This window comes from Procambarus clarkii, chromosome 94 (assembly GCF_040958095.1).
Source record: "Procambarus clarkii isolate CNS0578487 chromosome 94, FALCON_Pclarkii_2.0, whole genome shotgun sequence".
Classification (NCBI taxonomy): Eukaryota; Metazoa; Arthropoda; class Malacostraca; order Decapoda; family Cambaridae; genus Procambarus; species Procambarus clarkii.
The window spans coordinates 11,460,112-11,485,185 of NC_091243.1; the positions used below are offsets into that span (position 1 = coordinate 11,460,112).

A 25,074-nucleotide genomic window follows, 5' to 3' on the forward strand; every position below is an offset into this window, starting at 1 on the left:
TCGCCGTGCCTCTCTCGTAGCTCGTGGAAATGGTGGAATTCACTGTGCTCAGGGTATACGCTGTAAGTGTGCAGTCTAGAAAAAGACATGTGCAGTGGCCCATAGGGCCTTCTGTACAACAGAATGGGAGAGTTGGAGATCTATGTCTCCACCATAGAATAGGGGAGGGGCCTGACAGCCAAATGGAAGCACTTCGGATTTGTAGTCCTGAGGTTCCAGGTTCAATCCCCGGTGGAGGCGGAAACAAATGGGCGGAGTTTCTTTCACCCTGAAGCCTCTGTTACCTAACAGTAAATAGGTACTGTACCTGGGAGTTAGACAGCTGCTATGAGCCACTTCCTGGAGGTGTGTAACAAAAAAAAGAGGCCTGGTTGAGGACCAGGCCGTGGGGACACTAAGCCCTGAAATCATCTCAAGATAATCATTGCAATTGACACTTCTCTCCATCAAAAGTAAATTTGTAAGATTGCTGGTAAATTTGTTCTAGCTATTTTGCTCGTCCTTCGTTTCCATGGTTCTGACCTGGTAAATCCTGGGTTTCTCGCGAACAAACTGGTTCCACTCTTTTCAGTCGTTAGCTCTGATACTCACCTTCCTCCTCCTTTCCTTACTTGTAAGGGGGGATGGAAATAGGGATGAAACTAAGCATTTTATTTATGAAATACTATTTGTGAAACAAATGTGTACGAGATAGTTAATTTAAGATACAGTAAAAAAAAAAGCAAAAGATTTAATTTATATACTGTATATTTATACGTGTTGGTCTATAACAAAGCACATTATATGTATTGAAATAACCTGGATTATTTTTTGGGGGGAACAAATGAAACTTGTTAAATATTAGAGGATTACACTTATCATTATAAAATACACCAATGAGTAAGATTTTAACACTTTCGCGCTATCTGGACGCGCCGGCGCGTTCGGTTTCGTCTAACGTAAACGCATAGTGGACATAAAGTTATGTCTACTTTTAAAATATTTGTATAAAATTCAATTTTTATCCGATTTACTTTGGGTTTGTTTCAAACTGCGCGCTATGAGGCTCTCTTTCTCACCACTAGGCTGCATGGTACAATAAGTTCATGAAAGGTGTGGATAACTTCGATCAAATGGTATTTTGTCCCAAACGGGTTGCAGGTGGGTGACTTTAGCCGTTTATACTGGTAATTCTTCCCCCATATCATGTATTATATGCATATGTCTGTTTAGGGAATTTTATTCCGATCAATATACAACCAAAAATAACTGTGTGCAACAAGAATAAACTTGACAAACATAACAAAAGTAAAAAATATTTCGTGTGTGTTTGACGCTCACTGATATGTTCTAGCGTTGTTTTATATTTGTCGCTATTCTAACTTACGCTTTGTTGATATTTTTTACCTATGGGCACATAGAACATTCTATTGCGAACACATTGACATAAAAATGAATGACGTACATAGAAAATTAATGTCATGAGAGTGAAATAAGTATAAACTTTCAAAGCGCCGTGCGTCGTCCCGTCACCGATACCGGGTAACAATTTCACCACTTCCCACACTCTTGCGGGCGGGCTGCATCATTATTCTACGCTTATATTCATATCACCGTGTTGGGAATTTCATTGCAAGTCCATTGATACCAAAATTAACGCTGTAGAACAAGTGTGGAGGTGATTACAATCCCAAGAGTAAAAACATTTTGTTGCTGATGGGCGCTCACGGCGAGTCATCTACGTAGTTATTTATTTGGTGCTGGTATCCCTATATGTTTCGTGACTTATTTTACTGATGTTCTTCTAGAGAATTTTATTGCGAACACGTTGGTACCAAAATGAAATACGTAGCATGAGAACTAAGGTCAGAAGAGTAAAAAGAGTACACACATTTTTGTTTTTACGCTTAAGCGATAAAAACGCAGCGCGCACATTCGGTTGGCTGAGTGACCTTTGCGGAGAGCGCGAAAGTGTTAACACCAACATTAATGAATGATTGTTGTATGTCATATACCTGTGTGTGTGTGTGTGTAATACACACATACATACATATACACACACCCTAACCACTAACTTCAGACATTTCTAATAGGTCCTGACCATTTACCGAATCTATTAAACATTTAAATAAATTTAAAATGTAGATCTTGGACAGCTATCATCACTAATCTAAGAGTGTCGCGTCCTCGTCTGAACTGAGAGTCCCTGAACTTAGAGCAACTTCCGTTGCTGCCTTTTGTTTAACATTTTCCTTGTACATTTTGCCATTTCCCAGCAGGGCAGCAGTGTCAGAAGTCTGGTTTGGATCACCATAATCCAAAATGTAAGGATCATCCAAGTCAGTTTCTTTTGGTACAGACTTGGTCTTTGAATGCTTTTGTCGAGATATCTTTGGCTGGTTATTTTTCATTTTTACCAATTCTTCACCCATTCTTTCAGCTGGAAAGAAAGATACAGTGTCTTTGTTGTTCAGCGATTGTTGGTCACTCGTAGTACATGGGTCTTCTTGCATCTTTTCCTGCCTCTCCAACTTAGCTTGTTGTAGAGATCTCTCCACACTATCCTCCTTGCTAATCTAAAATAGTAAAAGAATAAAAATTATCTCCTCCCTTGTGGAGTCAGGGTTATAATTTTATAATGATCATACAACCTATGATGCCACTCGTGCCCTTCATATTACATCACTGTATTCACAGATGTGAGTCATCAGATGAATACAGTAGTGAATATAGACTTGGGCTTCATCTTCAATTACCCAACAATGTTCTCAGCATGAATGAAAATTTGTTTCGAAGTCTGCAGCAACAATTCTGATATTGTCAACTGGTTAGCAGATGACCCCTAAGACACCTAAATCGCCCACTTATTTTCAGTATACCAAACCAGAGGTCTAAATTCCATCATTAAAAGATTGAATTTAATATAAAATGGCTCACCTTGATAATGGGTATAGTCTGCATACTCTGAGAATCCTCGGAACTGCTTCGCTGGTGTCCTGGCTGTGTACCATTTTGGGGTCGATTGTTCTTGCCTTGAGAATTCCTACGGAAGTCATCTATCTTCAGTATAGAAGATTCACGGCGGTGATAATCTGGTGGGATAACTTTTGTTGGCGTGTCAGGTTCTGCAGTTTTTTGTGGGTCAACCTTGTTTACAAGTCTTGTGGATCTTCCTTGTTTTAATTCTTTGTTCTGCAGAACCTTGTTCAGCTCCTGGACACATTCCTGTGGCATATTGTGCTTCAATTTATCTGTCTGAGGTCCGGATCCTTTTCTCCTTTCCTTTGGCGAGTCGATGCTTTGTCTATGACCAGCTTTAACCGAGGTTGACGAGTCTCGGTGACCGCTGTCATCAGACTCTTTCCTTTTTTGTGACATTCTAGTGGACTTGTGCTGGCTTCCAGAGCTTCGGTGCCGCCCTCTTTGTATCTTGGATAAACTTATTTCATCTTCATCTTTAATTCCATGCGAGGAGGAATTGCGCCTGTTCTTTGGTCTGGAATAAGGACTTCTTGGAGCAGATTCTGTACCTCTTTCTTTTTCCACTTCCTTCCGTTTATCATGCCGCCTGGCCTCTTGTTTTGGCATGACCGTATCTCCGCTGTCTATGGTTGGCGTGTCCTTCCCCGCTCTACGAGGCTCTGAGAGGGAGTCATCGAACACCTCAGACTGTCCCAGATCAGTGCCATCATCAGGCCAGGACCCATCATCCTTGCCCCTGGGAGAGGAAGGGAGGGGGACCAATGGGCCAATGTCTCCTGTGGGAATAATGCTATAAACAATATGCTGGAGTGAACAGAAGAGGCAAACTGATGGGAAATACTAATTACAATAAATTGAAATATGACTGAGAAGGCAGTATGCACCATACATTCACCATAAATATAAATATTTTTTTACAAAAGCCAATATGCTGTTTTTTAAACATCCAGAGTAAAGATTAACATACGCTATCAACTGAAATGCACAATGTATAATACAGTACAAAAATTATGCAAATTTAAATATAAACGAGAGGTTATACTAGACATGCCAGTTAGACTAGATTTCTTGTCAATTGGCTTCTCAGGATCACTGGTAGCATCAAGGCGTGCCCGTGGCATGGGTGTCAGTGGCACCACCCTGCCCCACCTGTTGAACGTATACATTCATTAAACACAGGAGCACAAGAAGAAAATTCTCCAGCAGGCCTACTAGCTTGTGCTAGGCTGGCTCTGACTTACATCCAAATATTTACATCCATGTATGTAGTGTATTAGATTAAGCTTGAGTTTTCTTTCAGTGACTGTTGAATCAATGCTTGCCTAATAGATATATTTTAAATATAAATGTCTAATTTGTATTCATTGTTACTAGTTCCTTCGTGACAATACTTTCAGCACCATACACACATATCTGCCCACAGCCAGGTACCCCATCTGGTACATTACCTCAAGTAGTATGACTGACCTAGTGGTTGGAGTTTCAGGGCGTCCCTTAATGCCAGAGCGAGCATCCAGGGCCTTGCGCTTCTCCGCTGACCTCTCATGGCGAAGCTGATCCTGTGGAGGGACTCGATCAGCACACATGATACAACAAAATACTGTAGATTAGATTTAAAATTCATTAGTGCAAACTTCTGGTTAAATACTGTATATCATTTCGTAAGCAAATATATTTAAATGGGAATTTAAAAATGCAGTTATGATTTAACGATATGAAAAATACTTCACATGGCTTGACACCATGTCGAGGCAGAAAATTAATTCTGCATTATTCCTCAACCAATCCTCGGACCAAGTCCATTCCATCCAGTGGTCGACCTCAATGACGCATTCATAAATTTTAACATGCCGTTCATTCAAAACAGGAATTTTATGAAATATAAAATTATTATTACATATATATTAGAATAGTGCCTATTTAGGCACTGGTCATCTTAGGGTAGGTGTTTAGGTTCTGTTGGCAATTATTTGTATTTGTAATACAGTACGTGGGTGAAGCATTTACAGTGTTGCGATTCGAAAAAAATTTGTCAGCATTTGTTCCGGAAGTGTTAGGACGTCATCAGTTGCAAGTCTTGTGTAAACTGTTTTTCATTTATAAACGGAGTTTGGCAGGTGCATGCAATGGACTTTTTGATCTTTGGAGGACAGGCTGTATTCCTACACCCTCTTACCCTGAGGTCGCTGTTGGCCTCCCTGAGGGCTGCTGTCAGGGATAATAGATAGTAGATTATCAGGACAAGGAGGAGGCCAGCTGGAATGACCACACCAGGAGAGGAGATGTAGTCAACTACAGGGTAGAGGGAGGTTGGGAGGCCTCCAATCAGTGTGGAGGTTGCCAGCTGGTAGATCCTGGGATAGTCACTGAAAGGCCCACAGTGCCACGATGGTTCCAGCCACACCACCGCATACCTGCCACAGATGGGAAGTTTGCTCATTTCATGGTAGAAAATGTGGCAACAACTTTGTGTGTAAAAAGGTAATCAGTATAGCATCTACAGGACTTTTGTTATTGAAGGAGAATTATTTAAGACATACTGCAGGAGTGCTTTAATGTTCTACAAACGGTGCAATAGTTGATGTTTGGGTAGAAAATATGTAGTGTCATCCCCACATAAATTTCACTAATTTGAAAATTGCAGAAGTTGTAGCGAGGTAGTATATTATCCGCAGGTGAATGTGGTCCAGTATATTAGCCAATTATGCGACTCACTGTAATCTTCATGCCACTTGTCCACAGGATGGGTAGTTGGTTAAACTAACATCCTGGGAGGTAGGAAAGCAATTTGTGGTTAGTGGAGGAGTGCCGCCATTGTGGTGGTCTCAGGGCGAGGTTCCCATGCTGCAATGGAGCTCCACTTGTCCATGGTTTTCCTGCCAAGGCATCTAACCTGGTCAGGTCCAAGATTAAGGCCAGGTATATATGTACAGCCGTCTTACAGGGAAGCCTCCTCAGGGGATAGAGGGGGGGGGGGGTTACAGTTAGGAGCACTTTCCAGTTTAATTTCAGATTTAAGTTTTTATTAACTGAAATTATTTTTGCTTTTGAAAAATTTGCTTCACCCAAGTGTTTTGCATTTGTTTTATAGGGAGAAGGAATAATTTATGTCCTCCCAGGGTTCCTTGTAGGAGCTTGTGGCATGCAAGAGGTCCCGCTCCCAAGTGACAAATGGAGTTTTTTCCAGTTAATTTCTAGCTCAATAAAAATCAGGACAAATTAGTGACCTTTAACATGCTGGTGGCTTTCCTGTCCTCATCGAGGCCACTAGATATATAATGACCCTCAAGTAAAACCGGGGGAGCCGGTCGGCCGAGCGGACAGCACGCTGGATTTGTGATCCTGTGGTCCTGGGTTCGATCCCAGGCGCCGGCGAGAAATAATGGGCAGAATTTCTTTCACCCTATGCCCCTGTTACCTAGCAGTAAAATAGGTACCTGGGAGTTAGTCAGCTGTCACGGGCTGCTTCCTGGGGGTGGAGGCCTGGTCGAGGACCGGGCCGCGGGGACACTAAAGCCCCGAAATCATCTCAAGATAACTCAAGATAAATGCAGGTAAATTTATTATACACCCATACTACGAGTGGTAGTGTAGAAGGTTACAGTAACACATTGGGTTCAGGAACTAGACGCTAATGTTCTATAATCTAAGCAATTTACAGCAGGAGACAATGATTGAGATGGGGACAAGTAACTAAGTCACCCCCTTAGAACAATAGACTACTTCCTTAGACCCCTACACTTTTAATAATAAAAGCTAGAAGAGGTCTAAGAGACCATAGCATTATCTTGGAACTATAGCTGGTTGGCAAACTACACTGCAGCACAAGTGGTTGAGGAAGGTGTATTAGAATAAGTACCAACAATATATAAATCTAGTGTATATTACACTTACTATTCATACAAGTTGTGACAGCTGTGAGGCCATTAGTATTAACATCAGTATTAGTAACAAGTACCGATAATCATATTGGTTGAACACATGACAAGGAACTTCTAGAAATTCTAGTTCAAATCTTTCAGCAATAAACCAGCATTCCTAGCAACCATTCAACTACAGTTTTTTTTATTATCTAAAACTTACCCAACAGGGAGGGTACAAAGGAAGAGCATAGTGAGGAGGAAGAGGAGGTAGAAGTTGTTATTGTTGGAGGCCTTGAAGACTGTCTCCGGTGGGACGTTGGAGGTGACGACCGCCCACGAGCGCACGTACAGCAACACCACCAGCTTAAACGTGTTGAGCGCCGGCAGCCCAGGCGAAAAAAACATTCCCATCCTGATGGAGGGGGAAGGAAGGATGCTCGCATGAATACCAGTGCCATATTTTACTATGGGCGAGAAGACTGGTATACATGACAGTGTGTCACTCAATACTAGCTGACACTTCTCACCCCCCTCCCAAGGACCCGGGCCCATCTACTCTTCCAAGATTCACTGTTCTAGGGGAAATCTCTTTTTTTCCATGAACATTAAGCTATTATAATGATCAAACCTTTTCCAGTTTGGCTGTCTTTGAACCCCACTAGTTTAAATCACTGCCATAGGATCATAACCGGTTTTAGAAGAGCTTCACATATCCTATGAGAGCCTCTACTCATCTACTCACCAGACCATGCCTTGATTGTTGACGAGATGGAGAATGTTCTCGGCTATCTTGAAATCCGGGTAGCCAGGGAACTGCTTCTCCAGGTCCCAGCAACAGCAGTTGTTGAAGACGCGCACAATCACCGCCCGGATGTAGTCCCCGATCACAATGGTAACAACTGTTACTACCTGTGGAGGAGACGGAGGGTAGAGGGACAGTCTATTAGGACCTAAGATAGATGAAGAAAAAAAAAATGGACAGACAACTTAAAGACAGTTGTGCATTCACTATTTGCTTATTGGCAGTTGACACTAATAAAAAGTTGATGATGTTATATTTACGACGCAATGTATAATCTTTACTTTTTAACATTGTGTTTTGAATTGTAGGTAGATTCACCATCTCTAAAAGAAAGGATAAGATGCTCTCACCCGAGACCATAGATAGTATAATAAACAGCTGCGAGGCAGGCAATGCACTAACTCACCATGTCCATAACAGTGAGCTTAATTATTTCCTGGCCAAACATGGTCTCCCAGCACAGCTTCCTAAGCCGCTGGCGCATCTTGCTCGGCAGCAGAGGCGCCCACTTCTCCGGGTTGTTCTTCATGGGCTGTACCAGGAAGTGTTGCGACTCAGGGCCCATCAATGGCGGTGGCGAAGCCTCGGACCCGGATATCGATGAAACGAAATCTGTAGCAGTGACTGTTGCCTCTGAGGCTTCAGTGGGTGCAGGTGATGTAGGCGTTACTGAAGTCAGTGGTGCAGTAGCACTCGACGTATATACTGGTGAAGTAGGGGCCGTCCTAGAGATCTGAGTGGATCTTAAAGTGGTGTCTTCTGTTGGCGCTGGAAAGGAAGAGTAGACGAAAGGTTGGGGTTGCATACACGTTGTCGAGACATCAAATTCGAATGGGATATTCCTGACTATAAAAACTAGTCACTTTGAAAACAAAATTAAATATTGCACACAATATCACCTGAAATTAATGTATTGCAAATTTTACACTACATAGTACATCTCTTGCTGAAAAAAATGCAAAAATATAATTTTAATGGTCAGGTTGAATTCATGGAGCATGTTAGCTACAAAAGTATCGTTTCCACAGGTATTTTGTCAACACCTTCGTCAACACTCCACCACACCGCCTTAGTCTTCAAACAAAAATATTCCCAAGTAAACTATCGATAAACAAGATAAACACATTATACTACAGTACTATTCTGCTTAATTAGCTACGATTCAGCAACACTTCAAAATGAATCTGTAGTTAAAGTGTAAGAATTTTACCTATAGAAAATATAGAACCTCGCAATCATGAGATAGGTATAGCATTTAACAGACGTTATAAAATTTAACTTGCAAATGCATGGTTAAACCTCATAAGCACAACTGATGACCTGTCAATATTCAGATTTATAATACTGGTAATCATGAAAGCCCAAGTCGTTGAGTGTCTTACCATCACACACTATAATATAACAATCATCGTCTTCAGGTTCAGAAGTCAAGCTCCAGGGTTCACCCATCTCTGCCATCCTCCAAGTGGCTGGTCGCGTTGAGTGCTCCGTCGACCACCGTGTCGCTGCTCCGTCTTCATACGTCAGCGATTCCGATGCATTTCCGTTTTCAGCATTCAGATTTTTTAACATTGTGTCCCAATAGCTGGCTCGATCATGGGTAGTCAGAGCGAGATGATCACCAGGTACCACGGAACTATATTGATCTGCTTCCACACTCTCCCTCACATTTAAATCATTCACTGCTTCAGTCTTTAAAGCTTCATTTTTCATCTCAAAACTTTTGTTTTCTTCCCCAAAATGTGGTTCAAAATCGATGCTGCCATCTGTTTCTAGTTTGAATCTTGGGGAATCAAGCAGATCATGAATACTCAAGCCCTCATAATCGTTGATGACTCTCTTCACACGGTTCTTGCCTCCTTGTTCTTGAGTCTTTCCATTGATGCCACGACTTATTTTGTATAGGTCTCGAGATCTTCGATCCACAACTCTAATCTCTCTGTTTTCACCTTGATTATTGAAGTCTCGATTTTTTTTAAGTCTTGTACGTTTTTTTTCATTCACCTCTTTAGCCATCTCGCGTTTCTTTGGGTAAGGCTTAAGTATTTCCCGTTTCATTCTTCTTACTGGAGAATCATTTGTATCAAGTGAATGTTTGTTTATGGTCTCATCTGATTGGCCTGCCCCATTCTCACTGGCATAATCTAGAAAAAGTGTGTTAAATCTTGCAGGAATGCCAGGAATGGCTCTTAAGAGATGCTCGAGCGCCTCATTTGAATTACCATTTCTTTCAGACGTTAAAGGCAATGATTCTGCATGATCAATAGGATCACCTGGAGAAAATATTTCTCGACTGACAGAATCCGGTGTTGCTGTTTCGTCTAGAAGTAGAGGCGCAGAGATTTCTGTTAAAACCGACTCTGTGCTTTCGAAAGGCTTTTTGGAAGCGTATGCTGTTGCATCATTTCCGCTAAAGTCTTTCGACGTAATGTTGGAATCTAACGTTTCTTCTAGATGCAAGGAGTTTAGCAAGAGATCTGTTCCATTAAGGGTCTCACTATTGAGGTAGCTCTCATTACCTAGACGAGTCTCAATTGTAGTTGTCCATGATGATTCTGCCGAGGTGGTGACGCCCCTTTGTGGTGAATCCTGCGAGGTGGTGATGGAGCCCCGTGGTGAATCTAGCGAGGTGGTGGTGGTGCTCCGTGGTGAATCCGGCAAGATGGTGGTGGTGCCCCGTGGTGAATCCGGCAAGATGGTGATGGTGCCCCGTGGTGAATCCGGCAAGGTGGTGGTGGTACCCCATGATGAATCCGGCAAGGTGGTGGTGATGGTGCCCCTTGGCGAATCCAGCAAGGTGGTGGTGTTACCAGGTAGTAGCACCGTTGTGGGATTTGTAGTGATGTTGTCGTCGTCATAAATATAAATTGCTCCCTCGTCATCAGGGGCTGGATCCTCAGTTACTTTGTCATAGGCAGCTCTGAGCCAGTCTTCATAATCCAATGTCGTCGGTGTGGTCAGCGGAGTAACTCCAGTGTTAACTTTCGAGGTGGTTGTTGGCGCTACTGTGGCCTCCGTAGGAGTGGGTGTAGTGACGTCCGATATGGAGGGTACCATGAGGCAAGGATGTGGCACCAGATGACAGTGAGGTGGAAGAGGCTCCTTCAGACTGGGATCGCTCTTTGACAGCGGTATACTGAAAGGAAAACAGCCGATAGTTAAGATTGTGTTTGCAGTCACTAGCATCAATGACTTGCACCCATTACATATAAACTAGTGAATAAACACACTAATGCAACAACTGGTATCACTTAACTCACCCTGTGAAGGCGGCAGCAGCCAGTAGTGACGTGGCCAGGGTGGCGCCGTGGCTCAAGTGCTGCCCTCCCGCTGCAGTCAGGGTGGCTGGGTCTGGCGACGCAGGTGGCAGAGACCAGGAGGCTGTGGTCAGCAGGTCCACTAAAGAGTTATTTATGCCTGGTAGCGAGGCATTTAATACATCATGCATGGACATACTTAAGGCATTAGGCAGGTTAGAGGCATCCGTAGAGTCTATGTAAGAGAACCAGGACGAGCGTGGGTCATCTGTGAGGAGCGGTGTAGTTTGGGAGAAGCCCATGGTGAAATCTAGCGTGGTCGATATGCTGTAAGTCTCTGTTAGATTGGTCTTCAGCTCCCCCAACTCTGTCGTCTGAAAGATCATTTCTACATCCTTTATTTATACAAACACGGGAATCTTACACTATCTCCAATTCTATATAAATGTTATTATCTCAGCAGGTAGAATTGCTTACCATGTCGTCGACCTTTGAGAAGAGGGCGAAGATGAGTGTGTAAAGGTTGAGGAGATTGAGAGCCATGATACGGCCCAGCTGCCACTGAAGCTGGTTCCTCGGGTGGCGCACCTCCAGGAGTCCCACCACCTGTCATACCCAGGGCGCCACGGTACATGTAATGCATGATAAAATGGTGGATGGTGCAGTGGTGTAGGATATTCAGGTTACAGAAGAGGGTGAAAATAATTACAAGATACATAATTACATGGTACGATACTAAAGGATGATACAACAGTATACTAAAGAACATCAGCACACAAAGTGCGACATAGGAAAATAATTATACTAATCACAATATTACGAGATATAATGAAGAAAAATGTGAATAAAATGAGCAATATACTTAGATAATAACATGAAATTAGCTTTTCATATATGCTGATATTCAAGATTCAGCTGTTGCCGATTCTGGAAGACATTGCAATAGTAGCGTCTGGCTAATCCTCTGTAATCAGTATAGCTCTTGTTGGGACCAACAACATCCTGATGTTGAAGTCAGATACTTGCAAGACCTCAGATTAGTATGCCAGTCATCTATATAGCCTAAATATCCACAAAGCTGCAGGATACAACAGGCTTGAATATTCGTTGAAAGACACAAGAACAAAACACGTGAGAAAGGAATGTTTAGAAATCTTACTACATTCCGTCCCTATAAATGAAGCTCTGGCAATTTCCTGGTATAGCAACGGGCAAGGAAATTGCTAGACCTGCCTCCGCATAGAATGCAACAAGATGGAGGTACTCAGGTTCTTAGAAGCCACTCTCCAGGGGTTCAACATGAGAGACAAACAGGTTGTCCTCAGCAAGCCGCCACTGGCGGATCTAGCATCACTCGCTCATGTAGCCATGAAGTTGACAGTCGCGTGTTGCTGCATGCGTCAAATGCTGAACAATATGGCCACCACAAGATCCTTATCCGAGTGCTTGACTCTGATGTCGTGGTGTTGGTGTTGCCTGTGGCACAAGGTCTGTAACCAAGAGATGGAATTTGTGCTGGTATTTGCAACTGGAATGGGCTTCCGGAACGTGGCAGTCCTCGAAATGGCAGCTGAGTTTGAACCAGAGAAGACCCGGGTATTGTCGATGCTTTATTCCAACATTAAGACATACACTACTCAAGGTGTATGTCTTCAACACCAATCACCATACCAGGAGGCTTCTGTCATGCATGGCAAAGTTTTGTCATCATCTTAAAAGACCAAACGCTGACAAAATTATGAAGAAGCATTAGCAAAAAGCTGAAATTCGAGCTGGACCCCAAGCAGATGACGACTAATATGACACATTGGACGCCTCTACCGGAGGCAACTTAGGCCTAATCAAGAATTGGTGTGTTTGCCAATGCAAGAATGATAGTGTAAAGCGATGAAGGCTCTACTTCCTTGCCGGGCCTTGTGTGTGACGAAGGAAGTTTTGTCAACACTGATATCCTAGTAAACCACGACCCACGGTTGAAATATCCACTGTCATTGTTGGGGTCAGTTTGATTAAAAAATCACAATGCTCAGTCTTTTGTAACTGTAATATTCAGTTAACGCCACTGACTATCTACTTCTTACTTTATTTTCTGGCAGGCATTTTGCAAGATGATTGGGATTTTATGATGCCAAAACAACTATCTGTTCACAACATATTGTACCGTAAAATACACAATTGGTTTAATATGCCGAACTACAAATAAACAATGAAGAGAAGATTGCAAATTCCAGAGGCATAATTTGTTAAAAGAACATTAAATTGTAAGGAAGAGCAAAGTGTTACTCACGTCGAAGATATTGGGGTAGACCATGGAGATGAGGGTGAGGGTGATGGTGAGTTCGTTCTGCCGGTACCAGGAGGAGGACCCGTCGACGTCTTCAGAGCGTTTGACTAGGAGCACCACGGCGTAGGCGCTGCCCATGATCAGCAGGAGTACTATCAGGTGAGCCAATACCCGCCGTACACGGAGCTTCCAGCTGGAGGAGGAAAGGGTGACGCAGGCGCCGTAACTTCTCTAGTCGATTAAGATTAAGCCATCCAAAAGGTGGCACGGGCATGAATACCCCGTAAGTCTCTAGTCTATTGGGACATGAGTAATATAACTGTCACTAAGGAGGAAAGTATAACCCCTCGTCCCAGAAACTAGCTTCCCTTACTCTCGTGCATAACCCGAATCACTACCTTTATACCTTATTTTCACTACTACCTACCTTACAGCGCAAAAAAATAATGAAACATATATTATATATGTATATATAATATATTATATATTTATACTATATATATATATATATATATATATATATATATATAATATATATATATATATATATATATATATATATATATTTTGAAAGGTCTGATGGTGTAGTGGGTTAAAGCATACTAGTTATGCCTGCTACTGGAAGGTAGTTGTGCTTTCTGGGTTCGAGTCCCACTGGTGGGTGTTGTCCAAAGATTATTTAATCTTCACTTGTGGTTTATGCAAGTATAGGCTTATAAGCTGGACACGAGTTCTCTCACATTGACAGTGGCTTGATGGAAAATGCAGACTGACCCCACACTCATCTGGTGCCTTCGGGAAGTAGAGATGTTTGAGATATATATATCTCGAACTATCTACTTCTTTTGAAAGGTCTGATGGTGTAGTGGGTTAAAGCATACTAGTTATGCCTGCTACTGGAAGGTAGTTGTGCTTTCTGGGTTCGAGTCCCACTGGTGGGTGTTGTCCAAAGATTATTTAATCTTCACTTGTGGTTTATGCAAGTATAGGCTTATAAGCTGGACACGAGTTCTCTCACATTGACAGTGGCTTGATGGAAAATGCAGACTGACCCCACACTCATCTGGTGCCTTCGGGAAGTAGAGATGTTTGAGATATATATATCTCGAACTATCTACTTCTTTTGAAAGGTCTGATGGTGTAGTGGGTTAAAGCATACTAGTTATGCCTGCTACTGGAAGGTAGTTGTGCTTTCTGGGTTCGAGTCCCACTGGTGGGTGTTGTCCAAAGATTATTTAATCTTCACTTGTGGTTTATGCAAGTATAGGCTTATAAGCTGGACACGAGTTCTCTCACATTGACAGTGGCTTGATGGAAAATGCAGACTGACCCCACACTCATCTGGTGCCTTCGGGAAGTAGAGATGTTTGAGATATATATATCTCGAACTATCTACTTCTTTTGAAAGGTCTGATGGTGTAGTGGGTTAAAGCATACTAGTTATGCCTGCTACTGGAAGGTAGTTGTGCTTTCTGGGTTCGAGTCCCACTGGTGGGTGTTGTCCAAAGATTATTTAATCTTCACTTGTGGTTTATGCAAGTATAGGCTTATAAGCTGGACACGAGTTCTCTCACATTGACAGTGGCTTGATGGAAAATGCAGACTGACCCCACACTCATCTGGTGCCTTCGGGAAGTAGAGATGTTTGAGATATATATATCTCGAACTATCTACTTCTTTTGAAAGGTCTGATGGTGTAGTGGGTTAAAGCATACTAGTTATGCCTGCTACTGGAAGGTAGTTGTGCTTTCTGGGTTCGAGTCCCACTGGTGGGTGTTGTCCAAAGATTATTTAATCTTCACTTGTGGTTTATGCAAGTATAGGCTTATAAGCTGGACACGAGTTCTCTCACATTGACAGTGGCTTGATGGAAAATGCAGACTGACCCCACACTCATCTGGTGCCTTCGGGAAGTAGAGATGTTTGAGATATATATATCTCGAACTATCTACTTCTTTTGAAAGGTCTGATGGTGTAGTGGGTTAAAGCATACTAGTTATGCCTGCTACTGGAAGGTAGTTGTGCTTTCTGGGTTCGAGTCCCACTGGTGGGTGTTGTCCAAAGATTATTTAATCTTCACTTGTGGTTTATGCAAGTATAGGCTTATATATATATATATATATATATATATATATATATATATATATATATATTTTGTGACGATAATCTCCTTCAAGAGATTGAGCCTGCTCTTCCCTCCACAATTACGTCGTTGAAATTATATAAAACTACTATGGAAGAAATGTCCAACAACGACAACAACACCAGCAAGGTTTGCCAGAGCGCAAAACGTATGCAGCCAGAGACACCTGCTCCGACTCAAACCGCCAAACTACCTGTCTTACTACTGGCTCCGCTGATTGGTCGCCGGTCTGGCTGCAACTGCACTCGCCATCCCCATACTACTTGATGTCTGGGGTCGCCACGACCTCAGACCTCAGAATATTCAGTGCTTTTGCAGTTACCACTCCTCCCGGCTAGACGTTAGCGTATACTGAGAGAGGTGGTAGCTTAAAGCCAATATTCCAGCACCTTACCTTTATTTTTGTATTGCACTTCTTGTTATTTTGTCTTAACGTAACTTTTCATTGTGTCATTTAATTATCCTTATTATTTTGATTGATTGATTTTATTATACAAATTTGTTTGTCCATTTTTTTTCATGTTTTGATTTATTTAACGTAATTAAAATTTCATTGTTAAAGTTTACTTGTGTTTTGTGTGTCTTCTCCTTACCTTACCACAGACGAAGTTCCAGTTTTTCTATTTTTTTTTAATAACTGTGACGAGGCCATACCCCTAGCCTTAAACAGCCGAACACCAACGCGTTACCGTCACAATATATATATATATTATATATATATTGTGACGGTAACGCGTTGGTGTTCGGCTGTTTAAGGCTAGGGGTATGGCCTCGTCACATAGTTATAAAAAAAAATAGAAAAAACTGGAACTTCGTCTGTGGTAAGGTAAGGAGAAGACACACAAAACACAAGTAAACTTTAACAATGAAATTTTAATTACGTTAATTAAATCAAAACATGAATAAAATGCACAAACAAATTCTTATAATAAAATCAATCAAAATAATAAGAATACTTAAATGACACAATGAAAAGTTACGTTAAGACAAAATAACAAGAAGTGCAATATACAAGTAAATGGGAGGTGCTGGAATATTGGCTTAAGCTACCACTTCCCTCAGTACACGCTAGCGTCTAGCCGGGAGGAGTGGTAACAACGAGAGCACTGAACATTCTGAGGTAGGAGGTTGGGGCGACCCCAGACATCAAGTAGTATGGGGGGGCGAGTGCAGGTACAGCCAGACCGGCGACCAATCAGCGGAGCCGGTAGCGATCAACATGTAGTTTGGTGGTTTGAGTCCGAACAGGTGGCTGGCTGCATATGCTTTGCTCACCCTGGCAAGCCTTGCTGGTGTTGTTGTTGTTGGACATGTCTTCCATAGTCGTTTTATATAATTTCAACGACGTGTTTGTGGAGGGAAGAGCAGGCTCAATCTCTTGAAGGAGATTATTGTCACAACTCTCCCCCGAAGCCTGCGGTTCTGGAAGAAGTACGTCGTTATGTGGTGGAGTAATGGATGGAGTCGCTTCTACTTTATAAACTCTGGAGAGATCATGGGCTAAGATGTTGTCAGACTCTTGGTATAGCGTGTCTCCAGGTTGAATTTCTGCAGGTAGCAAGCCCATAGTAGAAGACGTTGAGATGAGAAGTGGGCGTGCTGCAGGAGGTGTAGGGTGGTGTGGTCCGTATTGATGGTGGACCGAGCATTTTTCAGGTGTGATGTGAAGTGCTGAAGCTTCAGGATGAGGAAGAGTAGTTCCTTGCCAATTGTTCCGTCGTTCCTTGTAGCAGTAGTCGCTGACAGGTGTATTCTTCTCGCCTCGTTGCTGCATCACGACACCACCATCGTCGGTACCATTGGCGTCGACATGGAGGATGAAGGGCTTATCTGACGAGGTGAGAGTGGAATTAGAAGAGGGCAAAGGAGCACGATTATTATCCTGAAAGCATTTGGGAAGATCATTAAGGATTTCGGAATTAGAAAGCGCTGACTCCTTGTCAGTGCTTTCGGGAGGAGAAGCTGGGAAGGTCTCACTGTGGATGTAGGGTTCTGTGAATGTGGAATAGTTAGTCAAGACAGTGGGAGGAGTACCATTATATTGCTTCAGGAGGTTGACGTGGCACAGCTGGGTCTTCCGCCGCCTATCTGGAGTCTCTATGACGTAAGTGTTGTTGCTTCTGCACTCTTTGACGCAGTAGGGTCCTGAAAATCGGTTTTGTAAAGGTGAACCTGGGATAGGGAAATAGGCAAGGACGAAGTCTCCCGGCTTGAATTTTCTTACTTTGCTGGTCTGGTCGTAATGAGTCTTCATTCTCACCTGGGCTTTCAATAGATTATCATGGGCAAAGCGGTGGACTCTCTCTAGAATGTGTTGAAGGTTTTGAAGAAACTGGGGCACATTCTGATGCTCACTGAAGGTGGCATCTCTGAGAGAGTCTTTGAAAGCCTTAAGGGGAGTACGGCACTTACGGCCGTAGAGCATCTCATAAGGAGATACTCCTAGGGACTCATTGGGGAGACTTCTGAAAATACACATTATTAGGTCAATCTGCTTATCCCAATCCTTTGAGGTTTCACTACAAAACTTTTTCAAGAGTGCTTTGATGGTCTGATGACTACGTTCAAGAGAACCCTGTGAAGCAGGATGATAGGGGCTGGACAATACCTGTTTGATGTTGAACTCCTCCAGTGTCCTTTTGAAGAGATCACTGGTGAAGTTGGTGCCACAGTCACTTTGAATCTCCCTGGGAAATCCGTATTGAGTGAAGATCTTCAATAGATGTTTTATAACCGTAGCAGCCGTGATGTTCTTCACTGGAACTGCTATGGGAAATCTGGTGGTAGGACACAGGATGGTTAGGATGTAGGCGTTACCTGAACTGGTCCGAGGTAAAGGACCAACACAGTCTATTATGAGTCTGTGGAAAGGTTCCGCAGGCACCTGTATGGGAATCAGTGGTGCTCTGGGAATGGAGACGTTCGGTTTGCCTGCCATCTGACATGTATGACACTGTTTTACGTACTGTTTGACGTTATTTACCATACCTGGCCAGTAGTAGTCTTGACGAATCCCATGGTAAGTCTTGTTGAAGCCGTAGTGGGAGAATGCTCCGTGGGCCAGGTGTAGAATAGTGGGCCGCAGGCTGGTGGGAATCACAAGTTGTTCGATGTTGGCCCAATCGTCCTCCTCCTTCAGTTTACTGGGTCTATATCTGCGGTAGAGCAAGTCGTTCTCTAGGAAGAACCCAGGAATACTGTCGGGTTGAGTCTCAGCCTGGAAAAACAATGGTGTTAAAGTAAGATCTTCCCTCTGCAACTTACGGAACTCCAACTTGGTCAGATGCGGGGGGAGTTTCTGAGGGTCTTGAGGGACAGCGGTAGCAGTAGAGTCAGCTGGCTGTGGACGTGCGGCTTGTGCACGGGTGGTCACGAGAACCGGAGGAGAAACTTCATCACTCTCTTGAACCTCTGCTGGAACATACTCAAGAATAGGGTTTATTGGCACAGAGTTACACACCTGGGGTTTGTCCATGACGATCAGGTTGGTCGGTTGCAGGTCTTCTGCCAAGTCGTTGCCTAGGAGAAGTTGCACTCCAGGCATGGGAAAAGGCTTTTCCCTGACGGCGACTTGGACTTCCCCGTTCACGTAGGGACAATCCAGGTGGACTCTGGCGAGAGGGTATGGAGTGGTAGCAGTGAGGTCAGTGATGAAGACTGTTTCCCCGGTGTAGACTATGTTGGGCACAGCCGACTTCAAGATGATCGATTGTAGAGCCGCTGTGTCCCTCAAGATCTTCAATTTGAAACGTCCCTCCGGATTTGAACCGTTGGCAGAGACAGTTCCAGTATACAGGTGGTTACTGAAAAGAGAAAGATCATTAACATCAACACCAACATTCATCACAGGCTTACCGGACTTAGGAGGAGTTGGTTTGGGTCGTTGTTGGTCAGTGGTTCCCTTGTATTGAGACTTACCACACTTGTCTATGGTATGTCCATAGAGTCTACAATACTTGCAGTACAGTTGTGAACCAGCTTGATCGGGGCTCACCTTCTCGTAACTGTACCACGACTTCTTACTGGAGGATGGTTCGGGTGTCAGCCGGTGGATGAGGCTGTAAGTGTCAGCCGACTTAGCACACTTCAGGTAGTCGGTTTCTTCTTTATCTGCTAAGTAGAGGCGGACAGGAGGTGGCACACGTCTCAAGAATTCTTCAACAAGCATCAGGTTGACGAGTTCTGTAAAAGTAGAGACATGTGCTGCTTCCAGCCATTTCATGAAATACCTCCGTTTCGTGTTAGCAAACTCAAGGAAGGTAGTGGTACTTGCCTTCAGGTGGTCACGGAATTTCCTTCTATAACTTTCTGTGGAAAGTAGGTAGGCGTCCAACACTGCTTGTTTCAGAGTGTAGTAGTCATTCTCAGACGCCAAAGTACTGAGTGTGACTGCAGCTCTACCTGTAAGATGGACTCTGAGAAGTGTGGCCCATTGGTCGACAGGCCAACTGAGTTGATTAGCAAGGGTTTCAAAGGTGGTGAAAAACACATCAACTTCTGCTTCTACAAAGGATGGCATTAACTTACTTGCATGTGATATATTAAAACTGACGGGAAGATTGGCAGTAGCTTGCTGGCGTTGAGTGAAGTGTGAAGTTTCCAAGGCGATTTCGCGTTGACGACACTCTAGAGCCAGAGTCGCTTGTTGCTTGTCATGTTCGCGTTGTATTTCCAACTCGCGTTGTTTTGTTTCAAGCTGTACTCTCTCACGTTCATGGAGCAAGGCGACCTCACGTTCGTGGAGGGCGAGTCCACGTTCGTGTTCTTCTCTCCTCAAAGCAGCTTCGCGTTCTCTGAGGGTGATTTCTCGTTCTTGTTCTTCCCTCCTCAAAGCAGCTTCGCGTTCTTGTTCTTCCCTCCGTATGGCAGCTGCTTCTCTTTGCTGCTCACGTTCAATCTTGGCCAGCTCTAGTTTAAGTTTCATCGTTGCCAAGTCAGTTTTCTCTGCAATATAGTAAGTTTCATGAGTTTCAGAGTCTATCTTACCTTGCTCTAAATAGTAATCCAGCAACAGGTTGTGTAGGTCATTTTTGTTGGCTTGGTAGGAAACTTCTAGTTGATACTCATGTGCAAGAGTTTGTAATTCAGTCCTCTTGGCACGACTTAAAGTCCCTATTTCACCTGCTGGATTTGCACGGAAAGTTTGGAAACGAAACATGGTGAAATTAGCAAATAAAGGTACACGAATATTCAATAGTGAAATGTCAGAAACAGGACAACGTGGCAACTGGTACCTATCCTGTGTGATCTTTAACAATTAACGTTAAGTGAAAGATATTAAATGATTAAATTAAATCAAGGGCGCAGGAAATCTTGTACCCGGTACTCATGTAAGAGAATAAGGGCAAGAAAATCCTACTAACAAATGAAACAAAGTTTCGAAAACAAATGAAACAGTTAAATGCTTCAAAAGTAAAATTGGTAGTCCAAGGATGTAGGCATACCTTGCCAAGTCTCTATAGGACATAAAGCAAGTTTTTCCTACTGAATTTAATATGATACTTACAGAATTAGCGAACTTTTGTGCTCTGAAAAAATAAGCTAATTCCCTACCGTTGTATGTATCATCATCTCTGACTGACGTGTAGGGGTGCGAGGTGTCAACTGGTGACGAGAACTGCTGCTGAGGTCCCAATTCAGCAACTAAAGTTCGAGCTAGAGGAACTATGGCCCTCTTTGTCCTCCTACAGTCAGATTGCAGAAGATTGGGTACTCTTGACCCGGGGCAGACCACAGTACCAGGGTACCAATATGATGATCTGTCAGAATGAGAAATATTCAAGGGACATAGATGGTAAATACGAGTAATAACAAGGAGGGAGAGATGACCAATTAAGAGTATGACTGAGGCCTACAGTCACCACGTAATCCAAAGTTGTCTCACCTTCACTATATGTTACTCTCGTAATGCACAATACACCGCACCTTATAAAAAATGAAATTGAATATGAAAAATAGTAAAGCTACGTTAACAAAGTTAAATACGCTTACCATAAATTACCACTTGGCACCAGTACCTGAGTGAAGCTCCTGGACAGGCCCCCATATAACTTGTGACGGTAACGCGTTGGTGTTCGGCTGTTTAAGGCTAGGGGTATGGCCTCGTCACATAGTTATAAAAAAAATAGAAAAAACTGGAACTTCGTCTGTGGTAAGGTAAGGAGAAGACACACAAAACACAAGTAAACTTTAACAATGAAATTTTAATTACGTTAATTAAATCAAAACATGAATAAAATGCACAAACAAATTCTTATAATAAAATCAATCAAAATAATAAGAATACTTAAATGACACAATGAAAAGTTACGTTAAGACAAAATAACAAGAAGTGCAATATACAAGTAAATGGGAGGTGCTGGAATATTGGCTTAAGCTACCACTTCCCTCAGTACACGCTAGCGTCTAGCCGGGAGGAGTGGTAACAACGAGAGCACTGAACATTCTGAGGTAGGAGGTTGGGGCGACCCCAGACATCAAGTAGTATGGGGGGGCGAGTGCAGGTACAGCCAGACCGGCGACCAATCAGCGGAGCCGGTAGCGATCAACATGTAGTTTGGTGGTTTGAGTCCGAACAGGTGGCTGGCTGCATATGCTTTGCTCACCCTGGCAAGCCTTGCTGGTGTTGTTGTTGTTGGACATGTCTTCCATAGTCGTTTTATATAATTTCAACGACGTGTTTGTGGAGGGAAGAGCAGGCTCAATCTCTTGAAGGAGATTATTGTCACAATATATAAATATATATATATATATATATATATATATATATATATATATATATATATATATTATATATATTATTACACGCGCGCGCACACACACACACACACACACACGCAAGAGTTCTTGCGTTACATTGGACTTGTTACAAAAATGGTTTTCTTGTAGCACATTTAAGATCTCTCAAAACAAAAACAAAAAATTACTTCTCTCTGAAATAATAGTACTGATCTCATCTTTGTTCAAGATGGATACTTAACAATTTAAGTAAACATTAACAAATACTAACAGGAAATAATTAGAGATATGAAGCGTTATAAAAGCGACTCTAACGTTAATCTCCCCTTCCCATAGTGTACCGTCTTCCAGCCGAGGTTACTTTGCTTCGAGCAGTGCTCTGATATGTCCAATTGTAAGATGGCATTCTCTTATCTCATCCCCTACTTTTACCTTCTCCCCCACTTATCTCTACCTCTTCTCTTCCTTCTCGAGCTCCTTAGCTTCGAGCAGAGACTTCCCGGAAGCCGGTGTTGATAGCGGCCACTTTGTTCTGTGCCGCCTCCAGGTTGCCGATGGTGAAGTCCCAACCCGCCAGGAGACGCCAAGCGAAGGTACACTCCTCGTCCTCCGCCAGCTTCGACATGCGCGAGTTGGCTGCCATTCTGTCGAGCAGGTGGCACGCCTTAAGTCACGGTCCAGAACCCCCTCCCCTGTCCCCACACAAACTATTCAGGAAAAAGTATACAGAAGATTTGGGTGCCTTTTCCACTCACTTCCTCAGTATGGCGATGAAGCTGTAAGCATAGACGGCAAGGGAAGTGAGGAAGTAGGCGAGAGGGAGCCTGTAACCTTCTCTGGTGGTGGGGATCTTGCTGTAGTAGCCATAGAAAACCGGGGAGTACCGGAGGACGCCCTCGAAGTCCCACATTACCTTGAAGTCGTATGCTCTGACCCGGTCCTCTCTCAGAATGCTCTTGCGCTCTCCAGCCGCCGAACGCTCCGAGGCCAGGAACTGCAGGGGGAAGGGTTAATTGACCCAATGCTCAATTCAGTTCCTTAATTAATCGGCCTTGATTCATCCGTGATGAATTTACCCGTTTGTTGACTCACCCGAATTTGAATTACGTCTATTAAATTTCGTTGAAAATATAAGACAACAATCAAGAGGAAATATGACATTCCTAACGCGCAGTTCTCACCTCGGGGATGATGACAAAGGCGGCGAAGAGAGCAGTGAGGGCGACGTTGAGGCCAAGCACCCACCGGAGGAAGGTGAAGTAGGAGGCCACGGCAGACCCGAAGTGGGACTCTATGGTCTTGATGCGTCCCTGCCATGGCTCCAGCCCCGCCACCCAAAGGTACACGGCCCGTACCCCCGCTCGCGCCACCTGCGGTAGGGAGGTAGTGGATAGGATGATGGATACAGGTTTGTGGGGAGCAAAATTCATTTTTAAAATATTTCTTGTGTAAAAAACAATCATTGTTGGTTATACGGCTACCGCGGTCACCGTAATAATACTACATTACTCCTACCTGTCCTCGAGTAGAAATAACCTAATCCTCAAAAGCCTAGCTAAGCCAAGCCAAACTTGACCAAGCTAAAGGTAACCTCATCACTTACTTTCACCTCAAGTAGTTAATGTAGTCGTGTTCCCGTCACTATGTTATAGTAATAAACAGGTAAGTGGGAGTTGGGCAACTGTTGTGGGTTGCATCCTGGGAAAGTTCAGTGGCTGGCTTAGACCTAAAGGTGACCTCGATAAGCCTCACAGGCGTCCTGACTACGACTATGAGAAATAATAAACACCAAAAATTAAGACAGTTAATGTTTTACAGAGTGACCGAGAGAACTAACTTCCTAACAGGAAACGCTCGCCATTTATTTTCGCATTCATCGTTAAAATACTCATTACTATGAAACTATCACACTAAACGTTACCTGATGGTTGTAAAGTTGAGGCAGAGATGGACGAGAGCCAAAAAGAGAGCAAGTGACAATTAGAGAAGGGGAAAAGCAAATGAGAATGAAGAGGACGGGGAACCGACCCTCCTGACGCGTATGAAGTGTCTGAGGAGGACATCTTTGGTGCTGGAGCTCTGGGCCAGACGTTCCTCCAGCTCGCCCTCGTGCCGCTGAATATACTCTCTTGCTGACCGTGCCAGCCGTAGTTTCCTGCAAGACAATACACACTATTCGTGTACATCCATATACATACCACTCAGTAGTACCTGGCTCGCTACACTTTTACAAAACACCCAGTTCCAGTTGCGATTTCCAAAATTCTCCTTTCCCCCCCCCCCACAACTATTAGATACTTAACTAGGATCAGAGCCAGGAGAACTAGCAGTGTGGATGTGAACTTGCCTGGCGATCGGCCATGGTTGTTGGTTGACGCCGGCCAGCACCTCCTTATGGATCCGGAGGGTCTCCGCCACCTCGTCCGCAGTCGACTCCTCCACCTCCACCACCGTCCTGCCGCCACGCACAAATGTTACTGCCATATTTCACTGTCAGTGAACTTGCACACACTCACTAGGGAACTTACATACACACTCGCACAAAATATATTTGTACGGATGCCTACCAATACCTGGAACTTCTAGAGTTAACAATAACCAATAAACTTCTGGAGTTTACAATAACCCGTGTTGCGTTGACATCCTTCAACGATACTACTGCATACCTGATAAGAATTGTATTACTGTGTGCCCGACAACAAGAGCACTCTAGCGTGCCTGCCTACAAGTGTACTACTGCAAACCTGCCAATAAAGGCACTTCTGGGAGCTGATGACACTCCTAGTCGTCAAAAACAATCGTGACCCCCTGCTTTAAAACTCACTCTCCGGAGCTAGTAGTCATGGTGGAGGTCCTGCGAATCTTTTTCTTTTTCTTAGAGCCTCGTCTGGAGCCTTTAGAGTTAGAGCGCTTGAGGATGGCAGAGATGCTGGCGTTGAAGTCATCCTCGACGGGCGGCTCTTCCAGGGAGGTCCCACACGCTGACCAAGGAAACCCACACTATAGCACTTGTATACCAACATCAG

At 43.5% G+C, this 25,074-nt stretch overlaps 1 protein-coding gene across 1 annotated transcript; it reads right to left on the reverse strand.

Moving 5' to 3' along the window:
• Window positions 1–648: 648 nt before the first annotated feature.
• On the reverse strand, window positions 649–25,041 carry LOC123747372 (transmembrane channel-like protein). The gene is given in 19 exon segments (XM_069319740.1): window positions 649–2,555; window positions 2,917–3,737; window positions 4,013–4,110; window positions 4,429–4,520; window positions 5,138–5,375; window positions 7,045–7,236; window positions 7,567–7,733; window positions 8,033–8,394; window positions 9,009–10,762; window positions 10,887–11,278; window positions 11,361–11,489; window positions 13,171–13,360; window positions 22,503–22,543; window positions 22,545–22,692; window positions 22,804–23,042; window positions 23,230–23,418; window positions 24,077–24,203; window positions 24,396–24,503; window positions 24,873–25,041. Coding segments are annotated over 19 exon segments (5,718 nt in total). The 5' UTR covers window positions 24,893–25,041; the 3' UTR covers window positions 649–2,144.
• Between the last annotated feature and the right edge of the window lie 33 nt (window positions 25,042–25,074).